At 38.4% G+C, this 14,292-nt stretch overlaps 1 protein-coding gene and 1 pseudogene across 1 annotated transcript; one reads left to right on the top strand and one right to left on the bottom strand.

Annotated features, from left to right (window-relative positions):
• Positions 1-1,175: 1,175 nt before the first annotated feature.
• Positions 1,176-3,048, top strand: LOC144660069 (uncharacterized; annotated as a pseudogene).
• An 8,209-nt stretch (positions 3,049-11,257) lies between these two features.
• On the bottom strand, positions 11,258-14,264 carry LOC144660925 (uncharacterized). Its single transcript, XM_078521647.1, has 2 exons — positions 14,166-14,264; positions 11,258-11,662 (listed from the first exon to the last, which is right to left on the bottom strand). Exons 1-2 carry the CDS (start codon positions 14,262-14,264, stop codon positions 11,258-11,260), a joined length of 504 nt encoding a protein of 167 aa, XP_078377773.1.
• Between the last annotated feature and the right edge of the window lie 28 nt (positions 14,265-14,292).

Below are 14,292 nucleotides of genomic sequence, written 5' to 3' on the forward strand. Positions count from 1 at the left end.
TTCCTTCAGTGTTGTGCGATCATTTCTACACGATTTTCTAAGACGAAAAGGCATTATAGTAGATCTCTGCAGCCACTATTTTAATGAAAGCTTCGTTTGCCTGGTGATTTGTGTTATCATGTGGGTACCAAATTCCTCAGACAGCGAGTCGCAAAAAGATCTTGAAATCACTGACAGGTTGTCAAAATTAACTAACTTGATAATTGACCAAACACTCAGTGACATGAGAAAAAGCACGTAGCCCAAGCCTTACTGAGAATCTGCTGCTATATTTATATCGTCTTATTTATTCCTGTTCATTTGATCCATGATCCAAGGCGATGGAATGCCCACCTGTCAATCATGACGTCAACAAAGATCTGTCAGATCTGTGGCAGAAGATGAACCGATAAAGTTTGGAATAGACTGAACTTTGTTAATAAGGAATGAACGTTACAACACATGAACTCGAAAACAAGGACCCAAAAAGATCTTTATACATCTAAACTTTCTTAATGACGATGAGGTGCAGTAAAATCCCGATTGCTCGAAAATTCGAGGGGAGCAAAAAGTCATTCGAGAAATGGGGAAGTTTGAGAAATCAGCCGAGGTAGAGGAACTTGCAGTGTTTTCCCGAGGGAATGAAAACCAGTTTTGGTTCCAATTATCAGGGGGCTCGAAAAATCGGGACTTCTTTGTTTTAGTGTAGTCAGATTTCAAGAAATAATGGGTCATAGCTATAACCCGCATACAATACAGTACATGCTACTTTGGGTTTGGTGATTATGACGAATTTCACGAGTTTCTCAATGTATTTAATCCGTGAACGTGAATTTTACTGATGGAAAAGAAAAAAGAAAAAAAAAGGTAACGGAGAGACATATTTTGCCTAATACGATCGCTCTCTGAGATCTTTTAAATGCTTCCGGTTTAATTTTGGGACTTTGAAGTAAAAGATAGGCATATTCCACATTTGTTTTATGTTAAATAGTTTAATAGAAAAGAATAATGATCGATAAATTTAAACTAGCTTGTGAATAGAGAGAAGCGAGTTGATCGAAAAAATGTATGGGATCTCCGCTTGCAGCATATAGTCCATTCCAGATCGATTACTAAATAATACTGAATTAATGTGATATTCTATCTGTTTCTCTTTGGCATCTGATCCCTGGAATGCTTTCTCATTGACTGCGACGACACGCAGTTGAACACGTAACAGTTTTCGAGTTCTTCTTTAAGAAGTGATCATGTCTTCGATTGTAACAGCCGTGTTTAAAGCCACCATCGGCTTACTTGTGAATAAAGGAAGAGATAAGGCTGCGGAGAAGCTCAAAGATGGCGATGTAACAGATCAAAAATTTCGCGGATTGATCGTGCGTGAAATCGACGATATCAAGTCCAAGTTAGATGGAATATCAAGAAAAGATTTGCTGGCAAGCATCAGCTTTTTCGAGGAAGGAATCGAGCTTTTATATAAAGTATTTGATAAGGCAAGGTCCAGAAGCGAGTACGGCGCGGTAACTACACAAGCAGATTGTGCCGAAGCAGTTTCTCTCGCAGAAGGCGTGAGAAGTTTGGAGCTCACTGACCTCCATGAATCAGCTGCGAGGGCGCTTTCCAAAGCAAAGAAAAGATTCGAAGATGCTCGTAGAGAAGCAACTAGGGCCTTTAATAATGAAGCTCTTGAAACGTCTGATCGTATTTTAGCCATGCAATATCGTGTAATGGCAACAATACTAGAGACCGTAGACAATCCCGTGGACGCAGTTGAACCATGTAGAGTGTGCATTAAAGAACTAAACTCCTTGTCGCAGTTCAGAACAGTTTTGATGTTCAGCTCAAGAAAGGCCTTGGTGCAGTAAGAGGTTTATTTGGCAAAGATGAACGCGGGAAGATCATTTCCAGTGTCTGTCACGTGAATCGCGTCATCTACGATGTCACGCAAACAGTCGGTCAAGTCACGTACGTCTGGACGTCTCCTAGTGTGGACATCGGAGGAGACAAAGTTGATCTATTGCGTGACGAAAGAGTAACTAAAGTTTTGCGTAAACAAGGCATGGAGCACTGTTGTGTAACATGGTCATTTAATCACAAGGGGAAGGGTTTAGTAACAAGCTGGGACACTGGGTGAGGGCGCCGTGCGGTATCGCTACAAACTCCAGCGGACAATTCATTTTAGGACATCACTTTCGGGATAGTAATGTAAAGGTGTTTGACAGTACAGGGACACTCGTGTGTCTTCTCAGACTCCCTTATAATGATGATATAATATCTGTTGAAGATGTAGCCACAGACATAACTGACAATATCTTTGTATTGGTCGGATTGAAAAAGCCTGGAACTGAAGAATACGAGAAAGTTGTTTGCGTGTTTAACAACACCGCTGACCTGCATCACAAGTTTCCTGTTAGAGATGGGAGCTGGAGGCTGACAGTCACTGACGTTGGCAAACTAATGCTACTGAGATCCAAAGGCGTTTTCATTCCACAAGTGGTTGATATGTACTACACTGATGGTCAATTTGTTCGCTCGTTTGGTGAAGACATATTGAAGACGGCAGAGAATATCACTGCTGCAAATGATGGCCGTGTTATGGTAGTTGGCAGGGATGATGACTGTGTTCACATATTCAGTCAATACGGCAACCATCTTAACAAGTTTAAACTCCAAGAATTTTATTCCTATCCTAAAATTGCATATCACCGGGCAAGTGAGCATGTCGTCGTCGCTGGTAAAGAACAATGGAAAGGTCACCTGCAGGTGGAGGTATACACCAAAGATGGCGAGTTTGTAAGCAGCACTCAAATCCATGATGAACGGATTGGTGGCGTGGAAGGGATGACAGTGACTCCTGAGGGACGCATTGCTGTAGCGAATTACACAGAGGTACTCGTTATTTGAAATATGATAACGGGGCCCACTGAACTGATACCTTTATAACAATAGAATTCAGTATAGTGTAATACAACAAGAAGCATGAGCCTTTTTGGTGCAGACACTTGTTTTAACCCACGTACGTACAAGGGGAGGGGGAGGGGGTGGTTGGGGTGGTTGCTACTCCCCCGTAAGGTTTTTTTAGAAATTTTAAAACGAGGATTTACTCTACAAAGTTGAAACTTACAGTAGCTGTTCATTCATCCAATACAATACAATACTTTAATTTGACACTCCCTATATACGGGGCTTTTCAGTGACAATAAACTACAGTAGAAATTACAATTTTAAAATTATGAAAATTACTATGATAAAAATTACAATGATAAAAATTTGGATAAAATGAATTACTCCTAATTAATCTATGTTAAAAACTCCTCCATTAATTTTGATTTTAAATGAAATTTAAAAGATGGAATAGTTTTAAGAATTTTTCAGTTCGATATAAGGTTATTCCATTCTTTCCATCCCATCCCTTGCGGATATTTTGATATGTCAATCATGTGTCAATGATATTTGAAGTTGTCATAACAATAAGCAGGTTCTGCCTAAAATCGTCTCTAAGTGACTGGAAGAAATGGTTTAGCACCCTAAAATTATATTATTTCTCAATTATAATTTTAAATGCAATAGTTTCATTTATGTGAAAATATTGAAGGACCGCAGCCAGGATAAAACATATTATAAAATTCGAAAACGATCTCTGGCTAAAAAACCTTTAAGACCCGTGTCCTAAAAAAGCACGATATCACAGTTTTAAACAAACCACGCTGACCACCCTCCAACAACAGTTCGCGACCCCAAAATTTCGACCTTCTTTGGAATCGCGGAGAAACGTTGCCTATTAAACTCTCTGTGCTGATTGTTGATGGTGTTACATTGGTGAGACGGGCAGAGCCTTCCACGCCAGGAAAAAGTAAAACCTGAGAAATGTCAAAACCGCGGCAAAAGATTCAAGAATAGCTAATCACGTCTGGTCCAATAATCACGTGATAGACTTTGAAAATGCATCTGTCATTGACAAAGGCGGGTTTTGAACAAAAGAAACATTAGAAGCGTGGCATTCCAAGCTAACTCCCAATGCGGAGTAACAAGTCCTGTCCTATGCCTGGACAGTACAACGTTTACATTCCATTCTTTTTAACATATATTCTTAGTTATTATTCAACACATGCGCGCGCTGCCCATATATGGTCAAAATGTTAACGATATCTGTCATCCGTACATAACAGATATCCTGCGTTATAACCCACCCATTAATTTTTGCGCACGCTCATTGGACAAAACGTATCACGTGGTACAAAATCGGACGTCGGGTATCAGCGAATATACCCCATCCGATTTGATATCCGTCGCCCGATTTTGTAGGCAAGCACAAAACAAACAAACAAAAATTTGTTTTATGAGATCACAGAATTAGAAAAATCACGAAAACCAATTAACTTGGATTTATTTCAACCACGTTACGACGGGTTTATTGCGTAGGTTTTTTCTTATAAATTTACTGGCGATAAAACGCGTTGTAGAAATTAATTGGAAAGGGTTATAAAATAAATAAACCCCTTTCTGGCTTGCTGGTATATTGGAGGATAATGCCCTTGGCTAAAAGATTGTCCTCAAAATTTCACAGTTGCCCTCGAAGCTTCGCTTCTCGGCCAACTGTTCATTTTTCGACAATCTTTCAGCCTCGGGCATTATCCTCCAATATACCAGCCGCCTGAAGGGGTTTATTTAACAAATATACGTAGGTTGCGAAGATTCGTCTGAAATCTTGTAAAGCGTTGCATAATTGCACGGGTTTTTCTTTCTGCAAAATATGTTTCGTTGACAATTTGTTGAATAATAAAACAATTATCCTGCTCAATCTTGCGGAATATCGTCTGATTTTAGCCAACTCGGTCTACGGCCGAATGTTCGTCGGCTAAGTATCAGGCGATATTCCACGCGATTTCGCAGGATAATAATGTTAATTATTAGCATTTTTATTTCGCAACTTCACATACTACATTTTTTACCTTTTCAACATTTTACCCGTTTAAGGCTGTAGTTCAAAAAACCGAAAACTCGTATTCCTAAAATTTTGTAAGCCAGAGATCATTTCCAAATTTTATAATAAGTTTCATTTATCTTTGACAGTGTGCAACAAGCACCACAAACATTCAGTTTTTCATAAACAATAAAAAGTAGCAAAAATATGTAAAAGTGAGTTCAATCAATCAATCAATCAATCAACTTTAATCGCCCATAATAAAAGTACAATCATTCCATTCAGTAGTTTACAATGGCAGGAGATCCAAGCAAGCTCTATTGAGCTTTTCAAAGAGAATCCCCAATTGCTATTATTATTGTCATTATCATTTCATTTAATGTTTCAATTGCGTGATTTATCTATTTATTAATTAAAGAATAATTATAGCGAATCACACTTAAATTCATACCTGATCAGGATGGTCTCTTGACTGATATATATATCTTAATAGATTTTTTAAATGAGCTATAAGATTTATGATTTCTTAAGTTATCTGGAAGAGTATTCCATAATTTTGCCCCTGTATATTTTAAAGAAAATTTTCCATAATTTGTTCTTTGATGATCTTAATGTATCTTGCAAGCTGTACGTGTATTGTAATCATGTAAATATCTGTTTTTTGTGAAGTAATCATTAAAATTTTCAGGTAATTTATCATTGAAATATGAATACATAAAAAGTGCTAACAAATATGTATTCAATTCATAAATATTCAGTATTTTCAGTGATTGAAATGTTGGTCTAGTTTCTTGTCTATACTTTGAAAATGTCATAATTCGCAATATCGTTTTCTGAATCAAAAAAAAGCATTTAGCCTAGTAGGATATGTACTAGTCCAAGTAATATTACAATTTATTAAGTATGGATATATCATAGCATTGTATATCATGAATGAACCCTTTTGAAAGATAAATAGTGTCTTGCTATTGCAATTAATCCATGTCATTTTTCATATTTTTGTTGAAACCTGAGATACATGATTTTTTCCATGATAGTTCATCGTCAATACTTAAACCTACAAATTTTGCATATTTAACTTTTTCAATTTTTGTTCCATTTATTGTAATCGAATTGCCTTGTAATGATTTGTCCTTTCTGTTTTAAATACCTGTTGTTTTGCTTAAATTAAGATAGAGTTTATTTGCACAAAGCCATGCTGTAATATGTTTAAGTTCTTGATTCATGGTTTTGTATAAGGTATGTATCTTCTTCATTACTAAGAAACAGATTTGTATCATCTGCAAAAAGAATAAAGTTTAAAAACTTGGTATTACCACAGATGTCATTTATATAGATAAGAAAAAGTAGAGGCCCAAGGACTGACCCTTGTGGTACTCCACATTTAATTGTTAAACTATCTGAGTTGATTTCCTCGTATTTGACTATTTGTTTCCTATTCGTTAAGTAGTTTCTAAACCAGTCTATAGCTACTCCTCGTTTTGGGTTTAATAATATTTGATGACCAACCGTATCAAATGCCTAAGCAAGGTCTAAAAAAAAAAACAATTGTATATTTTTTGTTATCTATTGAATGCAATATTTTAGTCACAAGCTCTAGTAATGTTAAGTTAATGCCTTCGAAAAGTTTTGCTATACATTACCAATGTAACTTCTACCTTTAGTAGTATCACGGCACCGTGTATTGTTTGCAGTTACCACTTATTTCATCACTTGTAGTAATCATTGTAGCCAATTTTAATTATATTTTATCTGTAACTAGCGTGAATTGTAATCTTTTATTCTTAGAAAAATGATGACAAATCCAATGTTTCAACCTACTCAATCCAAAGTGGCGATCTTTTGTTTAATAGAAATAGTTGACATAATGTTGCTCATAAAATAATTTTAAAAAAGGCTTAAAAGAGATAAAAATTATTTAAGTTCTTAAAAACAAAACGTTTTCGACTCGAAGGTCATCATCAGTGTTAATAAACATTTACATTCAACTTGGTTTTGTGTTGTTATTTAATTCCCGAGGGGAACAGTTTGGCGATAAAACAGTGCACCTGTTTATTCAAAGTTGGTTTCTCGCAAGCAATCAACAGGCCTTCCATTTTTTTGCGTCGAAAAGTTGTTTTTTCCGTCAACGCGATATTCCATGTGTATAGGTGATCTGGATTTTTTGCGAGGTGGCGAGCTGGTTCCGAGTTATGGGTCTTATTCTCGTGCTCTGCTCTTCGCACTGTGAAATTATGTTTTGTTTCGCCAATGTAAGTTTTGCCACAATTGCACACGGCACGATATATAGATAACATTTCATTTGTGGCCGTTTTTGTCTTTGAGGTTAAATTAACTTTTGATCTTTCGGGTTTGCCAGAGCTGATAACAAACATGAAGCGCCAATCCGTGATTGTTTAAGAACAGTTTGTTTTGGAATCGTTTACTGAGCTTCTCGTTGTCCTGTGGGAGTAGGGTAACTTGATTGATCTCGTCAAACATATATTCTGGTATTAACCTTAGCTTTCCCCCTTTTCCTCCTTGTCCGTTTCACTATTGTCATTACTATGGATGTTTAAATGTCCAATAAGCGATATAAAAGTCGTTTTTTTTTTTTTTTTTCGCCCAAATTAATTTCCATTAATAATTATCTGGCTGGGCGAGTACGTTTTACATATACTGTGTTGACCACCAAAATTTTTGTGTTTTCTGCCTTCTTTCCCCTGTTATTCATTTTGGCTTGGTAGCTAGCTGTGGTCTTGTCTAAAGGACACTTATCGTTGCTAGAGTGCAGTGGGCTACGTAAACAACCCGATGTATGACGAAGTGTATATAAAGATTTGACTTTTTTTGGATACATTGCTCGAACTTTAGCTCATTGGTCGTTTGTAACACTACAAAATTGAGTACCACAACATAAATGTCATGTATCATTGCTGCATTCCAATGATCCACAAATGCGAAAAAAAAACTTCCCAGTTGATGCATGACACTTTCAAAATAGCACTATCAAACAAACAAAAAAACTAAAAAGTGTCTCAAAAGTGTCAATTTGTGTAGATTACACAAACGTTTCGGACATAGCCCTTCTTCAGTGTGAAACCGTTTTCCATTTGTGTACCTTTGTGTACGCGCTCGCATGTTAGATTTAAAAGGCCCAAGAGCGCGCGGAAGCCTGAGCACGCGCGTCAAGTTTAGCCTGTGTACAGCCGTCCCGCTTCGCTCAAAAAAATTGAGCGGAGCGGGACGGCTGTACGTACACAGGCTAGCCCAGTTTAAATGAAATAAAAAACATTGTTCAAGCCCTGTGGTTGCATTGAACCGAGCTAAAAAATGATCTCCATTTCAATTTGGTTCCGTCGTGCTCCGGACCCAGAGCACATTCTTAGTCCTCCAACTTGAATGTCTGATAGAGTGTGGCCGGGAGAGTTAAAATGTTCCACGCGAGGGAAGCCAGGTGTGTTCTTCTCAACGCTTCGGAGGTGTTCTCCAAATCCCTCGCGGAGAGAACGTCCGGTTTCTCCAATGTAAATCCTTGGACATCGACGGCATAAGATGCAATAAACAATGTTTTCCGATTTGCAGTTGAAGTGCTCGCGGATGGTAGTTGAGCACTTCGGTCCGCGTACATGTACATCGTACATGGTGTACTGGCAAGTGCGGCAGCGTGGGTGTTCACACGCGAATGTTCACTGATCCAGTCTGCCTTGTGATCAATTGCTTCACGCGATGAAAAAGCAGTAAACAACAAAAAAACAGCTTAACCAACAGAAATTCTGAATGCGTTGATTAATTATCAAAAATCCGGAATCTTGATATAAATTAAATTGAGGTTTAATTAACTTAGTATTACTTTATCAATTGACATTTTGTAATTTTGATGACACAAACCCGTCCCGGTTTAGTCTTGATTTACTTATCATTCCCTGCAAGTTTCTAAAAAATAAATAAATCTTGAGTTAGCATCCAATTCTCGGAAAAGCGTTCCCAGTTTCTAAGAATCAACAGATAGGTCAGAGGCAGGTCACGCATAAATCAACTTTTTTGTCTGGCGTTTCCAATTTTCGTCTCATTGATACAGTTGTCTATTTCACGTCTTTCAGTGAATGTGTTTTTAAAATCGATAAAATAAATCCATGTGAAAATTCTAGCTGACTTTAAAAGCGCTTAACATGTAAATTATCACGGAATTCCGAGTTGCTGGCTTGGCCACCCGTTTCTGCATTGATGTTTAAAAATCGGAATGCAATTAAACCAGCTAAACACTCGTCATTGTTTAACGTCATCAGCACAAGCTAAAAAATTTTATCCTTCAAATTAAAAATTTATAAAGATAAAGAAAATGTTCGAATTTTCTTCTTTTTCTTTTTAGAAGTAGGTATTACACTTTTAGATACTATTAAACACAAATTCCATTGTTTTCTTTTGTTTTCTTTTGTTTTCTTTTGACTATTACGCACACACTGGTAAATATTGTTTCACGGGTTAAATGAAATCGCTCTACATCGCCCGGGTTGCTATTAACTGTTAGTAAGGGGGGGTCTCCTCGATAAGCCTAGAAAGGCTTCCGATACTTCCTGCTCAAAACCGTAACTAAAGTGATGAATGGAATATTAATTATAATAGTGTATGACCTTCGGTAAATAAAAAAAAAATCCGTTAGAATAAGGGGAATCCCCGTATTACTACAAGTGATTACATTAGGCTTTTGTACGCTAGTATTTGTCGAGCATTTTAGTCCTTACCCTTACATACCATTTTGACAGAATAGGTTCCCCTTTCGTGTACCTTTTATTAATGAAAAGGTAGCCTTGAACACACCAAACGTAATTAAGAATAATGCATCGCTTTTCTAAACCTTTGAATGAGTACGACTACAAAAATCATTTATATATATACATTGTAGTGTGTTCTTCTCTGGCTGCACGGGAGTATTTCTGTTCGGTTGCGCCAAACAGACAACAGCATAAAAAAGAGCTCTGCGTGCGATGGCAATAAGTGATGACGTCATCGCTTACAAAGGATGTTAGAGGATTCGAGCTAAAAACCTTCAACAAGATATATATTGGGGACGTCTAATAGCCAGTAGAGGATAACTGAAATGTCAGGGATCTCGCTCGCGAGTCTGGATTTTAGAATTTGATGACGTCACGTGAAAGCCAGGTCGAGTGCGAAGAATTTTGACCTTTTCAATTATCTTTTTTTTCTTTCATTCCTGCAATGCTTTCTCATTGATTACGACGACACGGCTGGGATGATCATTTGTATTGAACACGCAACAGATTTTGGAGTTGTTTTCTTCTTTACGATTATGCTTTCGATTGTAACAGCTGTGCTTCAATTCACTATTGGCTTGCTCGTGAAAAAAGAACGAGATAAGGCAGCGGAGAAGCTGAAAGATGGCGATGTAACAGATCAAATATTTTGTGAGTTTATCGTGCGTGAAATTGACGATATCAAGTCCAAGTTGTACGCATTATCAGAGAAAGATTTGGCGGCAAGTCTCAGCTTTTTTAAGGAGGGAATCCGTTTGTTGTATTGCGACGTGTTTGATAAGGCAAGGTCCAGAAGCAAGTACGGCGCGGTAGCTACACAAGCAGCTTGTACTGAAGAATTTTCTCTCACTAAAGGAATTAGAACCTTGGAGCTTTCAGAACTGGATGAATCAGCCGCGAAAGCCTTTTACAACGCAAAAGGGAGGTTCAAAAAAGCTCGAGAAAAAGCAACAGAAGCCTTTAATAATACAGGACTAAAACTGTCGGACCGCATTCTAGCTATGCAGTTTCGTGTTGTGGCGACAGTACTAGAGGACATAGACAATCCCGCGGTCGCACTAACACCATGTACAGTGTGCATTGAAGAACTTAACTCTTTGGAAACAGTTCGGAAATGTTTTGATTCTCAGCTCAAGGAAGGTCAAGGGAAAGTAAGGGATTTATTTAAGTTCCTTGGCAAAGCCGAACGCAAGGAAATCATTTTCAGTGTCTGTCAAGTTTACCGTTACGTCTACGATGTCACGCAAACAGCCAGTAATAAAGAGGCACACCTCTGGATCTGGCCTGCTGTTGACACCGAAGAAGGCAAAGTCGATCCTCTGCGTGACGGAAGAGTAACTAGCGTTCTGCGTGAACTGGGCATGGAGCACTGTTGTGTATCTTGGACGTTTGGTCAGGAGGGTGAAGAAGATCACAAGCTGAAGGTGCCGTGTGGTATCGCTACAACCTGTAGCGGACAATTCATTGTAGCAGACATTGAGGATAATAAAGTAAAATTATGAGTCTTTTATGTGTCCCTAAAGCTAATGGAGATAACGTATATACGTTAGATGTTCTTGATGTAGCCACAGATATGAATGACAATATATATGTTCTGGTCACATTAGAAAAGCCTGGAGCTAGGGATGATCCCTTTGTTTACGAATTTAACAGCACCGCTGGCTTGCGTCACAAGTTTCCAGTGAGGGGAGGCTGGATACTGACAGTCACCGACAGTGGCAAAGTACTGGTACTGAGGTGTAATGTGGTTGATGTGTACGAGACTGATAGACAGTTTGTTCGCTCGTTTGGCGAAGACATATTGAAGGATGCGCGGGATATCACTGCTGCTAGTGATGGCCGTGTTATGGTAGTGGACAGGGACGATTCCTGTGTTCACATATTCAGTGAACGTGGCGACCATCTTCACAAGTTTAAACTTCAAGGATGTTACAGATATCCTAGAATTGCATGTCACCGGGCAAGTGAATGCTTCGTCGTTGTAAGTTTGGAACGGAGAAAAGATCTCCTGCAGGTGGAAGCATACACCAAAAATGGTGAGTTTGTGCGGAACACTCTAATCCCTAATGAACGAATTGGAGAGTTACATGGGATGGCAGTGACGACTGAGGGACGCATTGCTGTAGCTTGTGGAGAGTTGCATTACTATCCAGGCAAGGTACTCGTTATTTGAATGATATAATGCAATGGGCGAGGTTAACAACTGACGTCTTTAAATAAAGATAAAAGATGCAAAATCATGTCAAAAAATGCGGATAACACTCAGACACTTGTTTTCAGAATAAAAAACAACAAAAGTAGTGTATCCATTATATGAATGTTGATTGTGTGAACATTAACATTTAGTGCCATGCACTCTATTCATCCCAGGTAGCCTATTATTCACTACGGTTATGCTGATTACGATTATGTGAATATTCGGAATCTGGGAACCAGCTAGCTCCCTGGCGAAGTGTAGGGACTCGCTTATAAGTCAGAGAAACCGGGTTACGTTTCAGTGACTCTATCTCGGCGCACTTTACATCGAATATTTACCTTTTTTCACTTTGATAGAAAAAAAATAGTGTCTGAAGTACGTGAAGCGTTAAAAAATAATGCCAGGGATGGATTAAGAAAATCCAGAAAGAGAGGGCCGAGGAAATTGTGGTGCCGCGTGTCAATTAATTCTTGCGGAGCGAGGGAATGACTTTATTGTTTTCAAGTCTTTCCTACTTGAGACTACCAAGGTTTTGCCTGGAGCCGCCCCCTTCCTTCCTGGGTAAAGCGTATTGTAAGACGTTTATCATGACCAGCTATTGTATAAAGTTTGTTGTCCCAGTTTAGCTGCATGCCTCTTCACGGCAACAGCTTTTGCTTTTTCTTGCGTTGTTTACATAGGTTTATATTCCTAGAAAGTAAGTTAATTACTTTAGACAAAGGACTTTACAGTCAATTGTTCGTTTCCGTTTTTTACGAAATACATCATAGAATGGAACCTTTTAGACACAGATTTTAGAGACATGAACTTATTTTTAAGCAGTTTATCAAAAATCAATGTAGCTAATTGTAATTACCTTTTATCTGTAAGTAGCATGTATCATTTTTGGTTCTAATTCTGTTTGTTTATAAGTAATTAAAATCGTAGTTTCTCTGAACTGAAGTTTAATGCTGTCTATTTTTGTATAATAAAGTGCTAAAAATAAAATAAAGTTACTGCCGATTTTATTACATGTTTCTATGGTGTTTTCTTAAGGAAATGTTCATGTTTGTTGATATGACAACCTGTGAATTCATTGGGCTATAATAATGGTGGGAGGGGTGAGGTGGGGACTCTGTATATGACACTGATGGGGATGCTTGTCAGGAATTGATGCTTGATTAGCATCAGCTAAATACTTCGAAAGCCATGTGTGCAAGAAATGCTTTTCCTTGAGATAAAAAGCATTAAACCTGGAACCTTCCTTCATGTGAAACCAAAGTTCTAACAGTTTTTTAGGTACAAAAACCTAACATTTTTAGGATCCCCTGCCATTTTGGTTTACCCTTCATACTCAATACAGCTCAAAATAGTAGAATAAAAAAGGTAAAAATGGAAATTCAAACCAACCAAAACAGAGCACCAACCAATTTAGCCTGAATTTCAGACATCCCTCTGTGCTCGCTTGCTTGCGAGCACAGAGGGATGTCTGAAATTCAGGCTACAACCAATTACACAAGTGTACATTTGGATCTTTTTGTTTACGTGACAGTTAAGTGCTGGTATCCTGTTGCAATTGACCAGGGGCGGATCCACGATTTTGCTAAGGAGGACCTGCACCACTAAGGCATATGCCAACAAACCAATAAACCACATAGTTATTTTGTAGACCAGTTGTATTAGAAAGCCGCAGGTAATCTCAGGGGGGTGGGGGGTGAGGACAGAGGGATGTCCCAATATTTTCAGTTAAATGGTTCGCTACAACCAATTACACAAGTGTACATTTGGATGTTTTTGTTTACGTGACAGTTAAGCGCTGGTATCCTGTTACAATTGACCAGGGGCGGATCTACAATTTTGCTAAGGAGGGCCTGTACCACTAAGGCATATGGCAACAAACCAATAAACCACATAGTTATTTTGTAGAACAGTTGTATTAGAAAGCCGCAGGTAATCTCAGGGGGGTGGGGGTGAGGAGGTGCACCCTCCCCCTAGATCCACCCCTGTTGGCATAGCCACCACCACCCTCCCCCCAATCCCCCGCTGGGCCGCCTATATGATAACCCAACAAGTTACATGATGGCAGAAAACCATGCTGTAATTTCAGAAAATAGGTAACTGTACAGTTGTTCATCTGAAATAATGATTGAGTTTCATTTGATTTTATCCCTGGAATTCCCAATATTTTCAGTTAAATGGTTCGCATTTTGGAAATTCGAAACCTTTTGGAAATTTCCGTACCATTCCTTCTCGTTCATAAATTTCCGGAAATTTTCGTCAAATGAAAAGTACCCTAAGAATATATCGTGTTACTGTTTGTATCATGATTGCGTACCTCTCTTATTTCCTGGTAATTTGATAAATCATCCTGAAAGGAAGCAAACAAATAGATGAGCGGTTTTTCCTCTGTTTCTGCGCTGTCTTCGGCCTCCATGTTGTTGAGTGTACGTTACATGCTGAGC

The sequence above is a fragment of the Oculina patagonica genome, chromosome 7, assembly GCF_052425735.1.
Source record: "Oculina patagonica isolate OP01 chromosome 7, crgOcupat, whole genome shotgun sequence".
NCBI lineage: Eukaryota > Metazoa > Cnidaria > Anthozoa > Scleractinia > Oculinidae > Oculina > Oculina patagonica.

What these genes read in the sequence shown, in the direction of transcription:
- LOC144660925 (XM_078521647.1), bottom strand. Translation starts at nt 14,264, where the DNA reads ATGGAGGCCGAAGACAGCGCAGAAACAGAGGAAAAACCGCTCATCTAT. An exon ending in ATTACCAGGAAATAAGAGAG is followed by an intron (nt 11,663 to 14,165) that starts GTACGCAATCAT and finishes TTCCACCTGCAG; the next exon opens with GAGATCTTTTCTCCGTTCCA.